This window comes from Littorina saxatilis, unplaced genomic scaffold, assembly GCF_037325665.1.
Source record: "Littorina saxatilis isolate snail1 unplaced genomic scaffold, US_GU_Lsax_2.0 scaffold_391, whole genome shotgun sequence".
NCBI classification, from domain to species: Eukaryota; Metazoa; Mollusca; class Gastropoda; order Littorinimorpha; family Littorinidae; genus Littorina; species Littorina saxatilis.
The window spans coordinates 56,756-76,683 of record NW_027128878.1 but is presented as its reverse complement, the minus strand read 5'-3'; the positions used below and the strand labels follow the sequence as shown (position 1 = coordinate 76,683).

General features: G+C 41.9%; 1 protein-coding gene and 1 pseudogene across 1 annotated transcript; both read left to right on the top strand.

Moving 5' to 3' along the window:
• Positions 1–10,076: 10,076 nt before the first annotated feature.
• On the top strand, positions 10,077–16,323 carry LOC138957195 (uncharacterized; annotated as a pseudogene).
• Positions 16,324–17,292: 969 nt separating this feature from the next.
• On the top strand, positions 17,293–19,928 carry LOC138957200 (sodium-dependent glucose transporter 1A-like). Its single transcript, XM_070328356.1, has one exon. It carries the CDS (start codon positions 17,376–17,378, stop codon positions 18,918–18,920), a length of 1,545 nt encoding a protein of 514 aa, XP_070184457.1. The 5' UTR covers positions 17,293–17,375; the 3' UTR covers positions 18,921–19,928.

Sequence of the window (19,928 nt, the reverse complement as noted above, 5' to 3'; positions counted from 1 at the left end):
TGCTATCGACACAAATTGCCCAAAACCGTAGTGCTATCGGCACGTAGTGCTATTGCCCCAATTCACACATGTCATTATCACTACGTCTCAATAAAACTACGTGTCGATATCACTATTTTTGAAAAAAACCAATGTACTGTAGCGCGACGTGTCGATAGCACTATACTACATGTTCAAACAGCAGACACTTTCCTTTGTGTGTGCGTGTGAGTGTGTATATATTGTCTGCATGGCTGTCTGTCGGATCTGTATGTCTGTCTGTCTCTGTCTGTCTCTGTCTGTCTCTATCTCTCTTTTTTTTCACCACGTATTTATTTCATGGTTGTTGTTGGTGTGTGTGTGTTTTTTTTTTTTTGGGGGGGGGGGGATTTTGTTCTTCCCCCATCCCCCGTGGTTTGTGTATGAGTCTGTGGCCTTAGTATTATAAACCATTCTGAGTTCTCTCTCTCTCTCTCTCTGCCTTTGCCTAAAACCTCTATCCTTTGGTAATAAAGTTCAGTTTCAGTTTCAGTTTCTCTCTGCACCTCCCATGCAATCGCTCTTTCTCTGTACCTCTTAAATCGCTCTCTCCTTGCTCTCCTGCTCCCCTCCCCCTCTCCATCTGTCTTTCTGTCTTCTCTCGCTCTTTCTTTCTCGCTCGCTCTTTCCACCTCCCCCTCTCCCCCTCTCTCGCATGATACCGTATATACATACACGGATGTTTTTCTGTGTGTGAGTTTGTGTGTACTATACCGTGTGAGTACGTATGCGTTTGTGCGTGTGTGTGCGTGTGTGTGCGTGTGTGTGTTGTGTACGTATGCGTTTGTGTGTGTGTGTGTGTAATAGAGAGAGAGACAGACAGACAGAGACGGTGTGAGTGAGCGAGCGAGTGAGCAAGAGAGAGAGCAAGATAGAGAGAGACACACGCACACACCCACACCCACACCCAACACACACTGAAACAGACACACGCACGCACACACATACAGAGACATACATATACACACACAAACCAGAAGGAGTGAGAGCGAGAGAAAAAATGAGAAAGAGAGTCGTCAGTAAGTAGTGGTATTGACACGTAGCGATAATGACACGTAGCGCTAAAAGATGTAGTGCTGTCGACACGTAGTGATAATGAACGAATGATAGCGACTCATAGACAAATTATTTGTAGCACTAATCAACGTAGCGATAGCGGCACGTAGCACAAATGACACGTAGGACAAATGACACGTAGCACAAATGACACGTATAGCGCTGCTAGCGATACGCACCCCGTGATGCGCACAAAAAAATATTGGCGGTCTATGTGTCGTCTGCGCAATGATCGCGGCAGCTTTCTTGACGGCCAAGGACGACCACGCACGTTGTGAGACGTCATTCGTTAGACCTCAATCCACAAACAACTTTACCTTTGTCGGCTTTTTTTTATCATTGCTGTCATCTGTATGGTAGACTACCTCTCACAAACTGAACAGGGAAGAGGCACAGACGTTGTGAGAAGCTTAAATGTCCGGTCACTCAGACACCTACAGTCATCTCAGGAGTCACAGGAGAGGCATGCTTGACAAAGAACGAAGCAGAAGGATTCCGCCGGTTAAAGGGAGTACATCGTATGTGTACTCGCATACACAAGGTTCTCGGACCCATAGCCGCTTGAAATAATTATTTGCGACTGATGTAAACTGAATCTGTTACCAGAGTGAAACACGCGTAGATTGTTCTGTCCGTTGGAAAAAGAAGCCATTAATACAAACGAAGAAAACTTTCTTATTAAAATGTGTGTGTCCAACCATGATGATAATTAGTTTTAACGTCCTCTTAGAACCAATTGGCATATCTTGGGACAGGTAGAGTTGATATGCTTTATGGGGGGACAGGACACTGGACAGACATGCAAACAGAGAACACATATGCTCGTGTTATAGATCTGGAAGTCTGTTGTTGGCATGTTGCGATATTTCAAAATGGGGATGGAAGTAAAGATTTTGTTGGGGTTGTTGCCATAGTGTACGCGAAATTTAGTTGGAGTGGAGCGGTTTTGTAAGCTTATTTGCTTTTTATTTATGTAAAATATTTTTCAGACTTTTGGATAATGCCAAAATAATGTAATAAAGTAAAGAACTGGCTGAATAAGTAAATAAATACGTAACTAGAAACATAAAAATAATTATTAGCCAAATAAGAATATTAAATATAACTTGCTAAAATAATATATCAGAATGGGGAACTTAAGTTCAGGTAGGAGGGCGGTGTATGTGATTTAGCCTTGTTTGAATAGAGCTATATGATAGGTGTTGTAGGCGCTTTGGTCACGTTGTTGGGCGTGGGGGGGGGGGGGGGGGGTGTCCAACCATAGGAATAGGATCGCAAGACTGGCTGTCAGTGCCGCCTTTGAGCCGTCACTAGTTCAGTGAACCGAGTTACTTATGACAACTTGAAGTAAATTGGCAAGTTCTAAATCCTTTACTATCATATTGTCAAATATGTTTGTCTTATACAAAGCTGATATATTAGCAGTACCGCATTACTATAAGCTGCCAGCTAATCGCCCTAAAAAACTTGATCAGCATCGTTTGTAAGGTTGCGCTGACGCCGGCAGCAGCCGGCGGTTCGAGTCAATTATCCATCGCCAGTTGAGTTTAGGCACACTCTTACTAATATATATAGAACCATAATTAAATGATCCTGATGTTGGATAGACGGATTGCAAAACCCTTAAATTGCTTCTGGTGATGAACGCTGAAAACAAATTCAATAAAAACGACAATGTTCAGAATAAAATCACAGTGCTTGAGGCCAATATTATAACTGCAGGCGCCTGTACCCTCGTCAAGGTTGACCGGTGTAACACGAAATTTTTACTCCACGAAAAATTCACTCCGGAGTAAAAATTTCGTACGAAATTCTTACTCCGGGTAAATTTTTCGTACGAGAAAAGAACTTCCTAAGGCACGAAATAATTACTCCCTCCACGAAATTTGTACTCCCCATTTTTACATTTAGTCAAGTTTTGACTAAATGACATAGAGGGGGAATCAAGACGAGGGTCGTGGTGTATGTGTGTGTGTCTGTGCGTGTGTGTGTGTAGAGCGATTCAGACCAAACTACTGGACCGATCTTTATGAAATTTTACATGAGAGTTCCTGGGAATGATATCCCCGGACGGTTTTTTTCTTTTTTTCGATAAATACCTTTGATGACGTCATATCCGGCTTTTTGTAAAAGTTGAGGCGGCACTGTCACACCTTCATTTTTCAATCAAATTGATTGTAATTTTGGCCAAGCAATCTTCGACAAAGGCCGGACTTCGGTATTGCATTTCAGCTTGGTGGCTTAAAAATTAATTATGGCTTTGGTCATTAAAAATCAGAAAATTGTCAAAAAAACTTATTTTCATAAAACGATCCAAATTTACGTTCATCTTATTCTTCATCATTTTCTGATTCTACAAACATAAATATGTTATATTTGGATTAAAAACAAGCTCTGAAAATTAAAAATATAAAAATTATGATCAAAATTAAATTTTCGAAATCAATTTAAAAACACTTTCATTTTATTCCTTGTCGGTTCCTGATTCCAAAAACATATAGATATGATATGTTTGGATTAAAAACACGCTCAGAAAGTTAAAACGAAGAGAGGTACAGAAAAGCGTGCTATCCTTCTCAGCGCAACTACTACCCCGCTCTTCTTGTCAATTTCACTGCCTTTGCCACGAGCGGTGGACTGACGATGCTACGAGTATACGGTCTTGCTGAAAAATTGCATTGCGTTCAGTTTCATTCTGTGAGTTCGACAGCTACTTGACTAAATATTGTATTTTCGCCTTATGCGACTTGTTTGTGCTTCCAGTAAAAAATCTCGTGCTCGAAAATGGGATGCGGGCGAAGGGATAATGCCAATAATGTGATCTCGTACAAACGAATGTCGCGCTACCCTCCCTCCACCCCTTCCACCACCAAGACTAACAGGGGACAAGGGAGTATAGATTCTGTACACCTAGCATGGGAAGTTAAATTGCTCTGTTAGGGTGAAGTAATTTATTCGTTTTTTAATTCGTCAGGGGAGTAACATTTGTGTACGAAATGTTTACTCGGAACTCACCTGTCGTGGTGAGTAATTTTCTCGTGTAATGGGGGAGTGCTTTTTTCGTAAATGGAGTAACATGTTCGTACGAAATTGTTACTCCGGAGTAAAAATCTCGTGGGAGTAATTTTCTCGTGTTACACCGGTACACACATATACGTTCGTGTCCAAAGTACGCGGTTAAGGGGCGATAACACAGTTGAACAATGCGCCATGTTTTATTTTGCATGTGAAATGTACTGTCGCGAACTGTGTTGGTAATAGTTATGGAGTCAAATAAAAACTTTACAGAGTTTTCAGGCCTGGATATGAGGGGTGAGTGCACGGTTTAGGTCACACTCGGGCTCTGTACGTTGTTTAGGAACCTGCATTACTCAGTCAGTATTCGGGCTGTTCTCATTGTCTGTAAATGTACTCAGTTCATTTTTAGACTACTGCTTTGTTAAGACTAACCTCATTTTCTCAGATTTTTCGTGACCCCGAAATAGAGGTTCCAATTTAGTACTAGTAGCGGGAAAACAAGGGCAGGCATGTGGCGACCCGTGGGAGCTAGAGCCGACGCAGTGTCATTTTTGTGTGTGTGCCGTGTTTGTGTTTTTAACATTTTTGTTTTTACTGTGTGTGTGTGTGTGTGTGTGTGTGTGTGCGTGTGCAGTGTGTGTGTGTTTGTGTGTGAGGTAGTGTGTGTGTGTGTGTGTGTGTGTGCGTGTGTGTGTGTGTGTGTGTGTCACTGTGTGTGTGTGTGTGTGTGTGTGTGTGTGTAAAATGCGTAATTATGCATCAGCCCTTCCCTGAGACTGGGGTGGCCCAAAACGAACATCATATATAGAGAAAAGCGATTACGCTTGGTTTAGTGTTGGACTTAATAATTCGCTTGTACAATTATATTCAGCTCAGAGCTTCTCTTCCTTTAGGCTGAGAAAAAGCGTTTGAAATGTGAGCATAGGTAATCAGTATCTGGGTGGCCGTACTCTGTTTATCAACTCTTCTTGCATCTCGTATTAATCTTATAATTCCTACCCGGCGATAACATCTTTGTTTGTATGGTGTGTGACTAGTTCGCGAGGCACCGATTTAGTTTAATCACAAGGACTTTAATTTAGTAACGATCTCTTCAATAACACACGGCACACACACACGGCACACACACACGGCACACACACACACGGAGCCCCGGAACCCCCCCCCCCCCCTGGATCCGCCCCTGGATATTGATAACACGGACTGTATAAGTAAAAAAGTACCACACTATGTACTATAGTATACCATAGTGGCCGCGAGGCAATGGGGCGTTGCTCTACTCTGACCTTTTATCGGCCACGGTCCGATCAGTACATCCTCACTGTTATGCCCCCTCCCTCCCTTCATTTTTCTCTCCATGAATTTTGTGTGTGTGAAAACATGTTACAGACAGTCCCAGGATTCGTATGTTTAAAGAGAGATGATATGGCTATTGGTAAGCAAGTAAAACTTACCATACACCCTTTATCAAATTATTTTGTTATCTTTTTCCCCCCTCCAAACTATACTTTTATTTCAAATATAAAATGTACGTTCTTTCTAGATCGGGCCAGGAACTCCATACGCAACTTTCGCCGGATCAGTTTTAAAAGTTCCCAAATGTAAAATATGCAACTATGATACTGACATACGATATGAAAGACAAAACAAATCCTTTGCAGAAAAAAACAATGCTTCGGCGGATGATGGCATTATTCAAAAATGCTGCAGAAATTTTTTTTTCTTCTGCAGCAGCATTTCTGTTTTTCTGCAGAATAACCGAATAAAGTCATAATCCGCTTAGGATACAAAACGATAGGGAGAGAAACACAAGGAGCCCAGTCAGTGTTCTCCGTCAAAATGTAATTTGTTTAAAAAGCAGTGTTTACATTAAACTGTGTAAGGTCAGGATATACCTCTCCACCTAGACCGGGCCACAAATCAACACTCAGTCCTGACTCAGGGTGACAATGACCGAGTCAGTGTTCGTTGTTCAGAGTTTCAGTGATTTAACGTTTGTACATGATAAAAGTAAAGTTTCTCAGGCAGTACCAGAGGTTCAAGTTTTAAGCGGAAAGTATATATATTCTAAAAAGAAATTCTGACTTGGAACACTGATATTGACTCGGCAGCCAGACTGTTGAATTTTGGTACGTATCGGGGGTGGGGGGGGGGGGGGGGGGGTGGTATGGTATTAGTCACATATACTGCCAAAAGATGGGATGAGAATATTGAGTACATGACACTTTTGACATGGCCGCCACTTGACCATCAGGTAGGGTGCATACCGCGCAGGATCCTTCCTGTGGTAGGATGCACCAAAGACGCTGCTCAATACCGCTCGGACCAAACGGTAGCAGAAGGGGGGAGAGTGAGAGAGAGAGAGAGAGAGAGAGGGGGGGGGGGCACGACTAAGAGTGGTGGACCAAAGAGACTCCCGAGCTAAACCGTGCAGATCAGTGATCAGCGAAACACTAGCGTATGTGTTTACTCAGACTTTTATTGCGGTGCCTCCGTCTGTCTGTTCAGTGTCTGTCTGTCTGTCTATCTGTCTGTATGTCTGTCTTTCGTGCACACTACTCTCAAACAAAAACGTGACTGGCAGAGATCAATATTCATTGAAACCTTTTGACCGTGAGACCTGGCTCACAGGTGATGACCTTAATTGGCTTGAACGGAGTAAGAACACCCCTGTCTCCCATTTAGAATTCCAAAATGTGGTTTTGGTGACAAAAAACAATGCCCTGTGTAAAAGTATTCCAGTTGTGATTAACTGAGCGGCTGAGGTGCTTTCTTGGCATTATTTTGCTAGCGCATTCTGTTATCAATGTCAAAGTCAGTTTTTAACACTTTCAACTTCTAAAGAGCATACTTAGTTCATGCGAGAAAAAAACACAATAACAACCCACACAAAATATAAACCAACTGCACGCAACCCCCTATCCTCAACTGTATTATGTTAACCAACCATACTCGGCGTAAACTAAGGCAACAACTCCCAACAAAATCTTCACTTCAACCCCCATTTTGAAATATCGCAACAACAGCTTTCCAGAACTATTGCTTTTGTTCCAATTACCAAACCATGGCGCTGTGTGTTTTGTGTGGTGATCCGCTCAACCTTGGAGAGAAGACTGTTGTGCCAACAGACAGAGGAAGAGATACCATAAACAAGGCTAGTCTGGAACGTGGTGATGCCGTTTGTCTATCAGAAGGTGAAGCAGTGCACGAGGTTTGTCGTCGCAATTACACGAATGCACGTAACATTCAGAGCGTTTTGAAGAAGAAAGCAGAAAAAGAGAACGCTTTATCAAATCTAGCACAGAATTTGCGCTCACAGAAAGAATGTTTTGACTTTGCTAAATGTTGCCTTTTTTGCGGCAAGGAAGCAAACCTTGACTCGCGCTCTGGTCCCAAAGTGTATCCAGTTAGGACACTTGACTTTGAACGCACAATTTTTCAAGTTTGTTCGCAGCGCTGTGATGAATGGGCAGACATTGTACGAAGCAGACTGGAGTGTGTATCAGATTTGCCAGCTGCTGATGCAGTCTACCATCAAAACTGTAGTCTTTGCTTTCGGAGCAGGAAAAGACCACCACAGTTTACTCAGTCGCATCAAGGCAACAAACAGGTGAAACTTGGTCGACCGAAAGATGAGAGGAAAGCTGAAGCGTTTGAGAAAGTTGCTACCTACCTGGTTCAAAATGAAAACGAACAGATAACAGTGAACGACCTGATTATCAAAATGAAGGAGTTTACAGATGATGCTTATAGCCACCCCAAGATGAAACTAGAACTTCAAAATTATTTTGGTGAGCAGCTCATCGTCACGGAAGTCAACGGCAAGTCAAATGTCGTAACATTCAGGAAGACGGCCTCTTCGATTCTTCATAACTTTTATGCAAAAAAGGTCAAAGATGAGGATGCACAGAAAGAGCTGATTCTCATCAAAACCGCTGCAGAACTGCTAAAGAGTGACATAAGAGCAGTGCCGACATCCCGTGCAATGTACCCCAGTGATGATGACATTTCATCATGTGGCGTCAACTTAGAGTTTGTTCCAAAGTCCTTACAGATTCTTCTTGAAAACATCTTCAGTGGAAAGGAAACCAGCGTGAAAGTCTCATCGATTGGACAGGCAATTATGCAGGCATCTCGCCCACGATTGTTGCTGTGTCCCCTACAGATCGGACTAGCTGTGCAAATGCATCACTGTTTTGATTCAAAGTTTCTCATTGACACATTGTATTCTCTGGGATTCTGTTCATCGTACAAGGAGGTTCTGACCTATGAAATGAATGCTGCCGTTTCAGAAAACAACGTTGCGTTTCAAGTTGATGGCCATTTTACCCAATATATTGCAGACAACCTCGACCACAACACAGCAACACTTGACGGGTGCAACACATTTCATGGAATGGGAATGATCGCCACTGTCACTCCGACCATCGGAAAAACAGACAGGATCAGAAGAAGAACTGACGTCAAGCCAGAAGAAATAGTGAAAAGAGCGAAAGTTGACATTCAGTACTACAACAGACAAGCGTGTGATGGCCTGCTGAAGCTGAAATTTGAACATCTTGAAAACGTGTTTGTAGAAGATGTAACATCAAAGGTGGATCTGCTGTGGAAAGCTTGCTGGCTGTTGCAACCCGACAGACCATCTTGGTCTGGTTTCATGCAAGCCATCCACAAGGGCAGATATCCCGGACAGTCATCCATAATATTTATGCCAATGATCGACATGAATCCCAGTGACCCCACGTGCATATTTTCTACCCTGCATTTCATCAGTGCTCAGGCAAAGCGCAGCAACACGACACCTGTGTTGACATTTGACCAACCCTTATGGTGGAAAGCTCTTGGCATCATCTCCAGCGAGCCAGATGGCAGCGACCTTAAAGCCATTGTCCTTAAAGCCATTGTCCTTCGCCTTGGACCCTTCCATCTGGAAATGAGTTTCCTGGCGTGTATTGGCCATCTAATGGAAGAAACGGGTCTTCATGAAGTGCTGTCTACTGTGTACGCACCAAACGCAGCGAGCAACATGCTTCAAGGGCACGTTCGAGGACACATACTTGTTGACGCAGCACTAAGTATGCTGTTGCTGTCTGACATATTCCGTGTGCCACTGCCACTGTCACTGCCCGAAAGTGACACAGAAAAGAATAGAGATAAAAACACGCAAGATGAGCAGACAGGAACACTTTCGAACCCTTACGAGTCTGAACTCAATGTGAACCAAGTTGACGCACTGAGCATTGATAAGGACACTGCTGTGCAGCTTCACGGTGTTCTAGAGTTAGAACCAGTTTCCCAGCTCCCCTCTGATGTGAAGGGAATAGTGAGAGATGCACTGCGTGACTTCGAAGGTAGAGAAGATTTGAAGGCTGCTTCTTCTCTTCATGACCAACTTCTGAGGGGAGAGCTGACTCCAGAGTCGATCCAGAACAGCCAACATCTTGTCACAATCAGAACGAAACTACAGGAAAGAACACTTTCATTTTGCAGTAAAACCAGTGAACTCTGGTTACTGTACATGGCAATGGTTGACATCTTGAAGCGCTTTTTGAAAGCTGAGAGGACGGGAGATTGGTTTCTTCACCTTTCTGTTGTAAAGGAGATGCTGCCATATCTAGCAGCAACTGGACACAACTCGTATACCAAGTCAGCCTATCTGTACCTGCAGATGATGAACCAACTTGACAAAACCAGCCCTGATGTCTACAAAAGCTTCACAGAAGGAAATCACGTTGTGAGACGAAGTGACCGCCAATGGGCTGGGATCTCATCAGATCTTGCGATAGAACAGACCCTGATGCGGGATGCAAAGACAACAGGTGGCCTAACAAGAGGGAGAGGCATTCAAAGTGGGTGCTCTCCATGCCAGCCTGCGCTCAGGTGAACAATGCCATGCAAGAAGTCACAGGCACACGGCGACTTTCAAGTGACCAGCATATATAGAAATGGGGTCAGCAAGAACAGCTCGGGACACAAACGACATGATGGCTATCACGTCTTACCTGCTGGACAGAAACCCTTTTGCTGATGATCAGGCCCTCAGGAACATTGCAACTGGAGTTGTTGGGTCAAGTCAAGTCAAGTCAAGTTTTTATTGTTCATTACCCAGGGGCATTATAAACAATATTCGCAAATTCAAAAATGCACAAAGTACCAAGTGATCAAAAAAAGAAAAAGAAAAAAAAGAACACAAAAAGAAAAATAGAAGATAAGAAAAGAAAAAATGAAATAAATATTTGGAAAACAAAAGTACACAAACAGTGAACACAAAATATTATAGTACAGAAAATGCAAACACACACACACACACATTGATTCCTGGCAATGGGAGACACAAAACGAAAATACGGTTAACAAATCCCAGCACTATGAAAAATTGCTACTAATTAATTTTATAAATTCCAAGAGTTTCGTCAACAATTTCTTATTTCTTGATACAAACAGTTTTTTGTATTTAAGTGAATTTGGTTTTTTCCAGTAGAATGGTGGAATAAGTTCTGCTCTTTTTTCATTGAAAAAGTCACAAACAAACAAATAATGATACTCATCTCCTATATCTTCTGATGTACATTTTCTGCAAATGCGATTCGCTCTAGGTATATTAAGGTATCTTTCTTTCTGTACTGGCAGGTTGTTATTTGTAGTTCTAAATTTCATGAGTGTAACGACTTTTTGGAACGACAAGGATTTAATGTAGTCTTCACACACAAAACTATCTTTAAACATTCTATAATTACAAAAAATGTCTTTTGTATCCATTTCTGAGAACCAATTGTGAATATACTGGTCATATAAACACCGCTTTACTTTTTCTTTAAACCAAGTAGATGTATATTGAGAAACAAATTCTTGTTGTATCCAAAGCCCAGAAAGACCTATATCACTTAACGTTTTTTCTATGCATGACAGATAATCAGAAGTAAACATCTTTTGCGAATATAGTCTATAGGTAAATCTGTAAGCAACACTTGAAAATTTATTTTTGTTAACTGGGTCAATTAGTTTATACCAATAACAGAGCATTCTACATTTCATATTGACATCTAAGGGATATTTTCCAAGTTCGCCAAAAACCATTGCATTAGGGGTGGATTTTCTTAGTTTGAAAACTATCTTATAAAAACGCAACTGAAGCTTCGTAGCTAAATCGCAAGAACCTGAACCCCAAATTTCACAGCCATATAGTAAAATCGGAACAATCATTTTGTCAAATAGATCAATCTGTATATCCACGGGCAATGAGAGTTGTCTACATGTGCGAAGAAGAGCAAACATAGCCCTTGACGCACGGTCATACAAATTTTTTTGTGCTACCGAAAATTTATTATTATAATTAATCTGTAACCCTAAGTACATCACATCAAGGACTACCTCAATTGGCTTATCATCATACGTAAATTTAGGTATAATTCTTATTTTACCCCTTGAAAAAACAATGACTTTCGTTTTTTTAACATTAATATTCAGTTTCCATTTCAAGCAGTAGGCATGCATTTTATCTAAACATTCTTGCAATTTCGTTTCAGACTCAGCACAAATCACAGTGTCATCAGCGTACAATAATACAAACAGTTGAAACATTACATTCACATCAGCATCATCCATACCAAGAGAAACAGCTTCTCTAGAGAGAGAAGTCAATCCATCACTAGTTTCCCCTAAATACGGCTTTAGGTCATTTAAAAACAAAGCAAAAAACAAGGGAGGCAAATTTTCTCCTTGTCTGACCCCACAAATGCTAGGAAAATAACCAGAACATTCACCTTTAACTTTAATACATGATTTTGCTTTATCATACATATTTTTAACAGTTTTCAAAAAATTTCCATAAACATCAAAGCTAACTAATTTCTCCCATAAAAGTGCTCGCCGAACTTTATCGAACGCTTTCTCATAGTCGACAAATGCACAATACAAACGCTTTTTCTTTTGGAGAAAAAAATTTATAACGCAATGCAAAGTAAAGATATGATCTAATGTTGAAAAACCAGCACGAAATCCAGTCTGTTCTTGACCTAACTTATCATTAAGTTCCAAGAAAGTCGATAATCTGGTATTTAAAATCTAAGTGAATAGTTTACCAAAGCAGCTAAGTATTGTTATTCCTCTATAATTAGTTGGGTCTGTTTGGGAACCCTTATTTTTATACAGCGGGATAATTTCGCCAATGGACCACTGAGTAGGAACATTACCAGACTGTAACACAACATTAAACAACTTAACAACAATATCAGTCATCCCATCGTTAAAGGCTTTCAAATACTCATTAATAACTTTATCTTGACCACACGCTTTGTTGTTTTTCAATTTTTTTACACATTTTATAAATTCCTCTTTTGTAATGGGTGCATTCAGAACTTCATTATTTACACTATTATCACCAAACAGATCTCTTTCTTCATCCACATCATCTTCGTCACATTCCTGTAACTTTGTAAAGTGTTCTAAAAATGCTGAGCAAGAAGGAAACTTAGTACTTTTGTTATTATTCTTATTCTTATTTAGCTCATTCCAATACGCCTTTGGATCGCAAGTTTTCATTTTTCTTAGTTTCTTCACAAATTCTTTATGATACAACTTACATTCTTTTTTTATTGTTGTTTTATAGTCCTTAAAGGCATTCTTCTTTTCATACTCAGAAAAAATATTTCTAAAACGCTTAACTTTGTTTTTTGCACGTACAAATATTTTCCTTTTTTCTTTACAAACTGCATTGAACCAAGGCTGGTGTGGTTTTCGTTTCTTACTATTTACTTGTTTTATCTTATTCTTTTTCTTAATTACTCCAATTTTTCCGCAGAACGCTTTAGAATGTCACATATATTAGTAGTTACATTATCAATGTCCTCTGCAGACACATCAATAACAGAGCTCAACATGTTTGCTAATTGAATATCTATATCACTAATATCAGTTTCCTCTAAAGAGGTTGTGAAAGCTAACTTACTCCCTTCATTCCAATTTGGTTTTGTATATTCAACGTTATTTTCGATACGCTCTAAGTTCTCATTTGGATTTCTCATGTCATTCACGCAATCAATCCTTTCATCGTTTCTATCAGACTCATCGCACCTAAAGAAAGATAGGGCGAGCGGGCAATGAACGTCCGAGTACATTTCACAAAAATCCAAAACAGCAAAAGTTTCAACTTTAACAAATAAATTGCTTGACAGAATACAATAGTCAACAACACTTTTATCTTTACAAGTACATCTGCCAAGGTTAGCATCATCACCAGCTCTACCGTTAGCAATTATTAAACCAGTTGTCCTACAGAAGTCAATTAACTTAAATCCAAAGTTGTTTGTTCTATTATCTTGTGAAACACGCTCACCAATATCCGTGATATCAAAGCCATTATCTACAACACCTTCTACATACTTATCATCATCGGACAAAATTTCATTCAAATTCCCAGTGCGAGAGTTGAAATCCCCTAAAAAACAAACATAGTCGTTTTCCACACCAAAGTTTATGTATGCTTCCTCTAGTTCACTATAGACATCTTTATTTAGATAAGGCGAGCCTTCAGGAGGAATATATACAGCGCAAAAGAGTGTGTCACGACCAAGCACTTTCTTTCCCAACTTAAAAAATAGGGCATTCTCACACAGTTCAATATCCAAAAATCTATACCACATCTTTACGTCTTCCGTTATCTTATGAGAAAGCTTTCTTTCTTCAAAAACAGTGATACTATCTGCGAAGCATTCACGTATAAGAACTAAGATACCTCCTGATTTTCTTCTAAATTTACCTCTATTTTTATAGAATGCTACATAACCTGGCACGTCAACCTTGTCTACGTCATCTAACTTGCTTTCACTAAGACAAATTACATCATATTTCACAATGAATTCTACAAAATCAGGAAATTTCAATTTTGATATAACTCCACATACGTTCAGCGATAAACAGGAAAGAACATTATTTTTACTACTAAGTAAATCCACACTATCACCCAAGGCATCACTTCCAGACATATCACTACCATATGCGTCGAACGTATCAACCACGTCAACGCTACCCATACTAACATCATCATCACATCTATGCTCATTGTCAACATGCACATCAGACACATCCTCAGTACCAAGCAAAACATCACATCTAATTTCATTATCCACATGCACATCAGACACATCATCAGCACCAAGCAAAACATCACATCTATTTTCATTATCAACATGCACATCAGACACATCTTCAGTACCAAGCAAAACATCATCACATCTAATTTCATTATCCACATGCACATCAGACACATCATCAACGACAAGCAAAACATCATCATCACATCTATTTTCATTATCCACATGCACATCAGACAAATCATCAGCACCATCAACACCAAGTGACACATCAACATTCACCTTTCTCTCTCTACCTTCATCCTCACCGCACATAGTCTTCTCTCCACCTCCCTCTTCATCACCACCAACGCGCAAAGTCCTATCTCCACCTCCCTCTTCATCATCACCACCATCGCACAAAATATTATCGCCACCTCCCTCTTCATCACCACCGCCATCGCGCACAGTCCTACCTCCACCTCCCTCTTCATCATCACCACGCACAGTCCTGTCTCCACCTCCCTCTTCATCATCACCGCCATCGCGCACAGTCCTATCTCCACCTCCCTCTTCATCATCACAACACAAAGTCCTCTCTCCGCCTCCCTTGGGGAAGCGGCTGTAAACGTTACCAAGGCCAGAGAGGTCGGGTGTGGCATAATGCAGGCCATGGAAGGGAAAACAGTGTCGGATCTCGTCTTGAAAAAGAAGGATCAAGTCATAACACTGGGAACAAAAAAGTCACTGAAGGTTGATGGACATCCGATCACAGTCGACCCTCAGCTTCTCTTCCAGAGATTCATAACAGTGGCAAACACAACATACGAGGACAAGAAAGAACTCTTTCAGTTTGAACTGTGCAGCTTCCCCTCAGCCCTGTTTGAATCCCATGAATTTTTGAGACAGCCGAACAAAGCTACCCTGGCGGATGAACTGTGGAAGCTGGTTATTGCCCATGCAGGTTCTCCCAGCTCAAACTTTCCTGCCGACGTACAGTTCGTCATTGACGGTGGCTCTTTGCTTCAAAGACTGCAAGGATCGTGGACGCGGGGAAACACCTTCCAGAGCATCATAGATGGTTATACACAGTTCGTCAACTCCCGGTACCCACATGCCGTCATTGTCTTTGATGGCTATATGTCTGGGCCATCAACGAAGGACAAGACTCACCTGCGGAGGACAAAGGGGCGTAGAGGGGCTGCTGTCCATTTCTCACTGGACATGGTTCTCAGATCCAAAAAAGAGCAGTTTCTTGCAAACGCAGAGAACGAACAGCGTTTCATCTGTGCACTTGGTACAGCTTTGGACAAAAACTGCACAGTTATCCATGCCAAAGCAGACGCTGACGTGCAGATAGTCCTCTCAGCAACACACTGCGCCAGAGAAAAAGTCACTGCAGTAATTGCCGAAGACACGGATCTGTTGGTATTGTTAGGCCACCATGCATGTGCAGACGCACATGACATCCTGCTCTTTTCTGACAAACAGGCCGGTAAATCTTCAAAGTTCTGGAACATCAAACAGCTGATTGCAGCTCTTGGCAACGTGCGCCACTTGCTCCTGTTTCTCCACGCCTTTACCGGCAGCGACACAACCTCTAGGCCCAATGGCCTCGATGAAGAAACTCAGAAACAACCTACAGTTGCAAACACTTGCTGAAGTGTTCCTCCAAGACAATGCGACCTTAGAGGATATCCTATCAGCAGACGAAAAGGCGTTAGTGCTGCTCTACAACGGTAGTTCCAGAGAGGGTCTCGATGAACTTCGCTACCGACTCTTCTGTTCAAAGGTAGCTGTTGGAACAACGTTTGTGCAAGTTCACACTCTGCCACCCACCTCAGCAGCTGCCCGATTCCACAGCATGCGAGTGTACTTGCAAGTACAAGAATGGATGGGACTCAAAGTGGCCATGGATCCCACGGACTACGGCTGGAAACTTGAGCATGGCATCCTTGTTCCAGTGACAACAGATCTGCCGGCAGCACCAGCCGATGTGTTAAAGGTGATTCGCTGCACATGCAAAAGTGGTTGTGACACAAAGCGGTGTAGCTGCAGGCAACACGGACTAGAGTGCACATCTGGATGTGGGGAATGTCGCGGTGTTGGCTGCTGCAACTCGCCTCTACCGTCTTTTGAAATCGAGAGTGAAACATCGTAACCATCATGTTTTCCTCAAAAGGTAGGCCTATTGTGTTATGCACTCTTTTCTTCACCTGTAGATGACTTTGAATGAAAGCCGTCCTAGGAAGTATTCTGCTGAAGAAGACAAAGGGATAGGAATAGGTATAGTCATATTAAAGAATGCGTATTTCTTTTATCGTCCATACGTGAACAACGCATTGCAATGCGTTATTGTTCATTTCATTATTTTATTATCCCAGGGCTGGGAAATTCGGGTAGCTTCCTCCAAATGAAAGCTTGCAGCAACAAGAGTGGTGCTAACCAGGTGTGCGCGTGTTAAGGTGTAATCAGCTAACTGCACTAATAGCAGAAGGACCAAGGTCTTTTACGTTTTACTGTGGTGACACGGGGGTGGGACATGGATACCGTTTCTTAGTCTGCACATACAGTTGACCCTTGTCCGTCCACCGGCTTAATAAAGTGTTCCTTATCGATGATGGTAGGCTAATGAAGCGCCGTAGAGTGGAATTTTGCGGCGTTATTGGCAGAAACAAGGGTTTTTATATGTGACGTAATCAAACCGTCATAAAAAAGTTATGCAGAGGCTGCCAACGGTATAACTTGCTGGGAATGTTGAGACAGGCAACCAAATGCGTTGCAACAAAAAAACTTTCTGTAACCATTTGTTATGGGTCTAAGTATAATTCTGGACTGACAGGCTCCCCACGCTATTACCTTGCAAGTGTGAACAAACATGAGTTGAACAGCGCGCTCTGAAACTTTAAAAAAACAAAATGGCTGACAGTAACTTGTAAGAGGAACTGTAGGAGTTGGGTTAGAATAGTTATATAACTTATAATCATTCGTAATTAAAGGGGTCTTTGATAAAACGGGGAGGAATGTAAGAGAAACCGTGACTATCAAAAGGGTTGTGAATACCAAGACAGCAGACGTAATTAATATAGGGAAGGAATGACGCAATGGAAATGACGTGCAGATTCTCGACTAAGGAAAGATCGCAGTTTATCAGAGAACCAGACAGACGTTACGTCGCCCCGCAAGGGATCCCCGTATCAAATCTGAACTGAAATGGGCGACGGAGAGAGAAGCGACGGTGCAGGAAACAGATCTGAAGCAGTCGAACATTGCAAAGAGAATGCTGGGGGGGATGTCGATCCTCCGGATCCCAAAGCTAGCATCAAGGAAAAGCTGAAGCAGCCTGACTACAGGAGTAAAGTCTGGCGAACAGTTTGGCTGGGTGCTGCTTTCTGGGCACTTGGTTTTGCCATCGGTCAGCGAGGCCCGGCTTTCCTGGACATTCAGATCATCACCCAGACGGACGTGGAGGCCGCCTCGTTCTTCTTCACCTCTAGCTCTGTGGGCTACCTGGTGGGCTCGCTGGTGGCAGGGGTGGTGTACGACAAGCTGAACAAGTCGCTGCTCTTGCTGATGTGTGTGCTGGGCATGGGGGTGACCACTGTGGCCTTGCCCTGGTGCGCCATCTACGCCATGATGATCTTCATCCAATTCATGGTGTCTCTCTTTGGTGGAGGCTTGGACACAGTTGGCAATTCAGAATTGGTGCGCATCTGGGGAAAGGAAGGAGAGACTGCGATGCAAACCATACACTTTGCCTTTGCCTTTGGCGGTATCATTGGTCCTTTAGCTACAGAGCCTTTCCTCACACCAACTCCTGAGGGCAGTCTTGATCTTACCAGTACTGCGGCTCCCTCCCTCTACAACTCAACTCTCAGCATGCTAAATTCAACAGTGACTGCAGAAAGCTCTAACGTCACAACCAACTCCACCGTCCCTGCTGCACCTGTCACCACGATCGTTCACTACGCGTATCTCATCTCCGGAAGCATTATCCTGCTGATTGTGCTACCGTTCGTTGTGCAGCTGTGCACGGACAGGTCGGAGAAAAGAAGACAAGATCATACCGATGAGAAGAAGAGTGTTACCAAGCAACCCTTGCCGACTGGCGTCTTCATCTTCGTTTTGATTACTTTTTGTTGCTTTTACTTCTTGTACTGCTCTGTAGAGGACACGTTTGCAGCGTATCTGTCAACGTTTGTCGTCAAGCATTTGCACTGGAGCAAGACAGAAGCAGCTCAACTTACCTCAGTATTTTGGGCGTCATTTGCCATTGGTCGTTTTTTTGGCATATTTGCAGTTCAGGTCTTGTCTTCGGTCAAACTTCTGTTCCTCCTCGGTCTTTCCTTGGCTCTCTCTTTATTCTCATTTTTGTGGTTTTCACAAGAGGGTGTAGGCTTGGGTGTATGGATATGTACCGTTATGGTAGGGGCATCGATGTCTGCAATTTTTCCAACAGGGTTTTCGTGGATGGAAGAAAAATTTCTCAGAGTAACAGGTCGGGTGGCATCAAGCATACTGATAGCCTCATCATCAGGAACCATGGCAAACCCCATCGTGCTGGGTTATCTGATGCAGGAGTTGACACCCATGTGGTTTTCATACATTCTCTTTGGGCAGGCTGTTCTATGTTTTTGTACCTTTCTCTTTCTCCTAGTTTTGTCTCGCTTTTATATTCAAAAGCATTATTCTGTTAACAGAGAATCAAAATCACTGGAAATTGCTATTCCCACTCTAAATAATGAAGAAAATATTTGAAACAGTACAGCTGCCAATAGCAGTGTAGTATGTAAAGTCACCGGTGAAAGAATTGATTGGAATTAGATAGAAAAGATGACAGTTAAAGATAAGGTGGCTTGTTGTCAGACCAACTTTTTTGTGGGTCTAAGAGGGGAGCATATTGTCTTCTGCAGCCATGGGAATTGAAAAAAGTAAAAACGGCTGAAAATGTGTAAGTAATATCAAAGTCGAAGGCGCGAAGTGCCTAGCCTTACTAGGGGAGGTCCGGGGGCATGCTCTCTCCCCCCCCCCCCCCAACACTTTTTTCTCCAAAGAACCCAAATTGTGCAATTTGGTGTCATGTGAGCTCCAAGTTTGCCATTAAATTCAGTATTCAGAACAATTTTTGCCTCCCCCATTTATTTTTTCGGCGGACACTGAGATTTTTGGCGGAAAAAAAATATATTTCGGCGGAAATTTGCCTTTCGGCGGACAATTCAAATGCCTGCTTCTGATACATCTTTCTCTACACATACTTAGAATTGTCACATATCCACATTATTTTTTGTTACCCAGCTTCTTATGAATGAAAATTTGTGAAAAAATTGTCACAAAATTGTTTGTAGTCCGAGAGTTTTAAGAACATTTTTCAATGAAATTAGTTAGTGTTGGAAATACATGTGCATGTACTGCTGTCTGAAGTTCTTCCTTAAATCAGTGCAATTTGTCCTTGTAACCAGTGCTTTAAAAACATAAAATACATGACTTGAAGCCGTAAGATGAGAAAGATTATATTCTGAGTCATATCTGACTGTGTCATTTTTCCCCCCAAAGAAGAAATAGAGCATACCCCATTATTAGAGGGAAGGAATTTTCTAAAGAGGCGACATTACATTTTTTGTGCTATTTGTCTGAAACACACAATATTGATATATTTTGAAGGCAGAAAGCTTTACCAGGACTAATCTGGTAAATTCTCACTCAGATCTGCCCTTTTCTGTGAGCAATGCCATGCTAAATGTAAAAATAAATTGTTTGAAAAAAGAA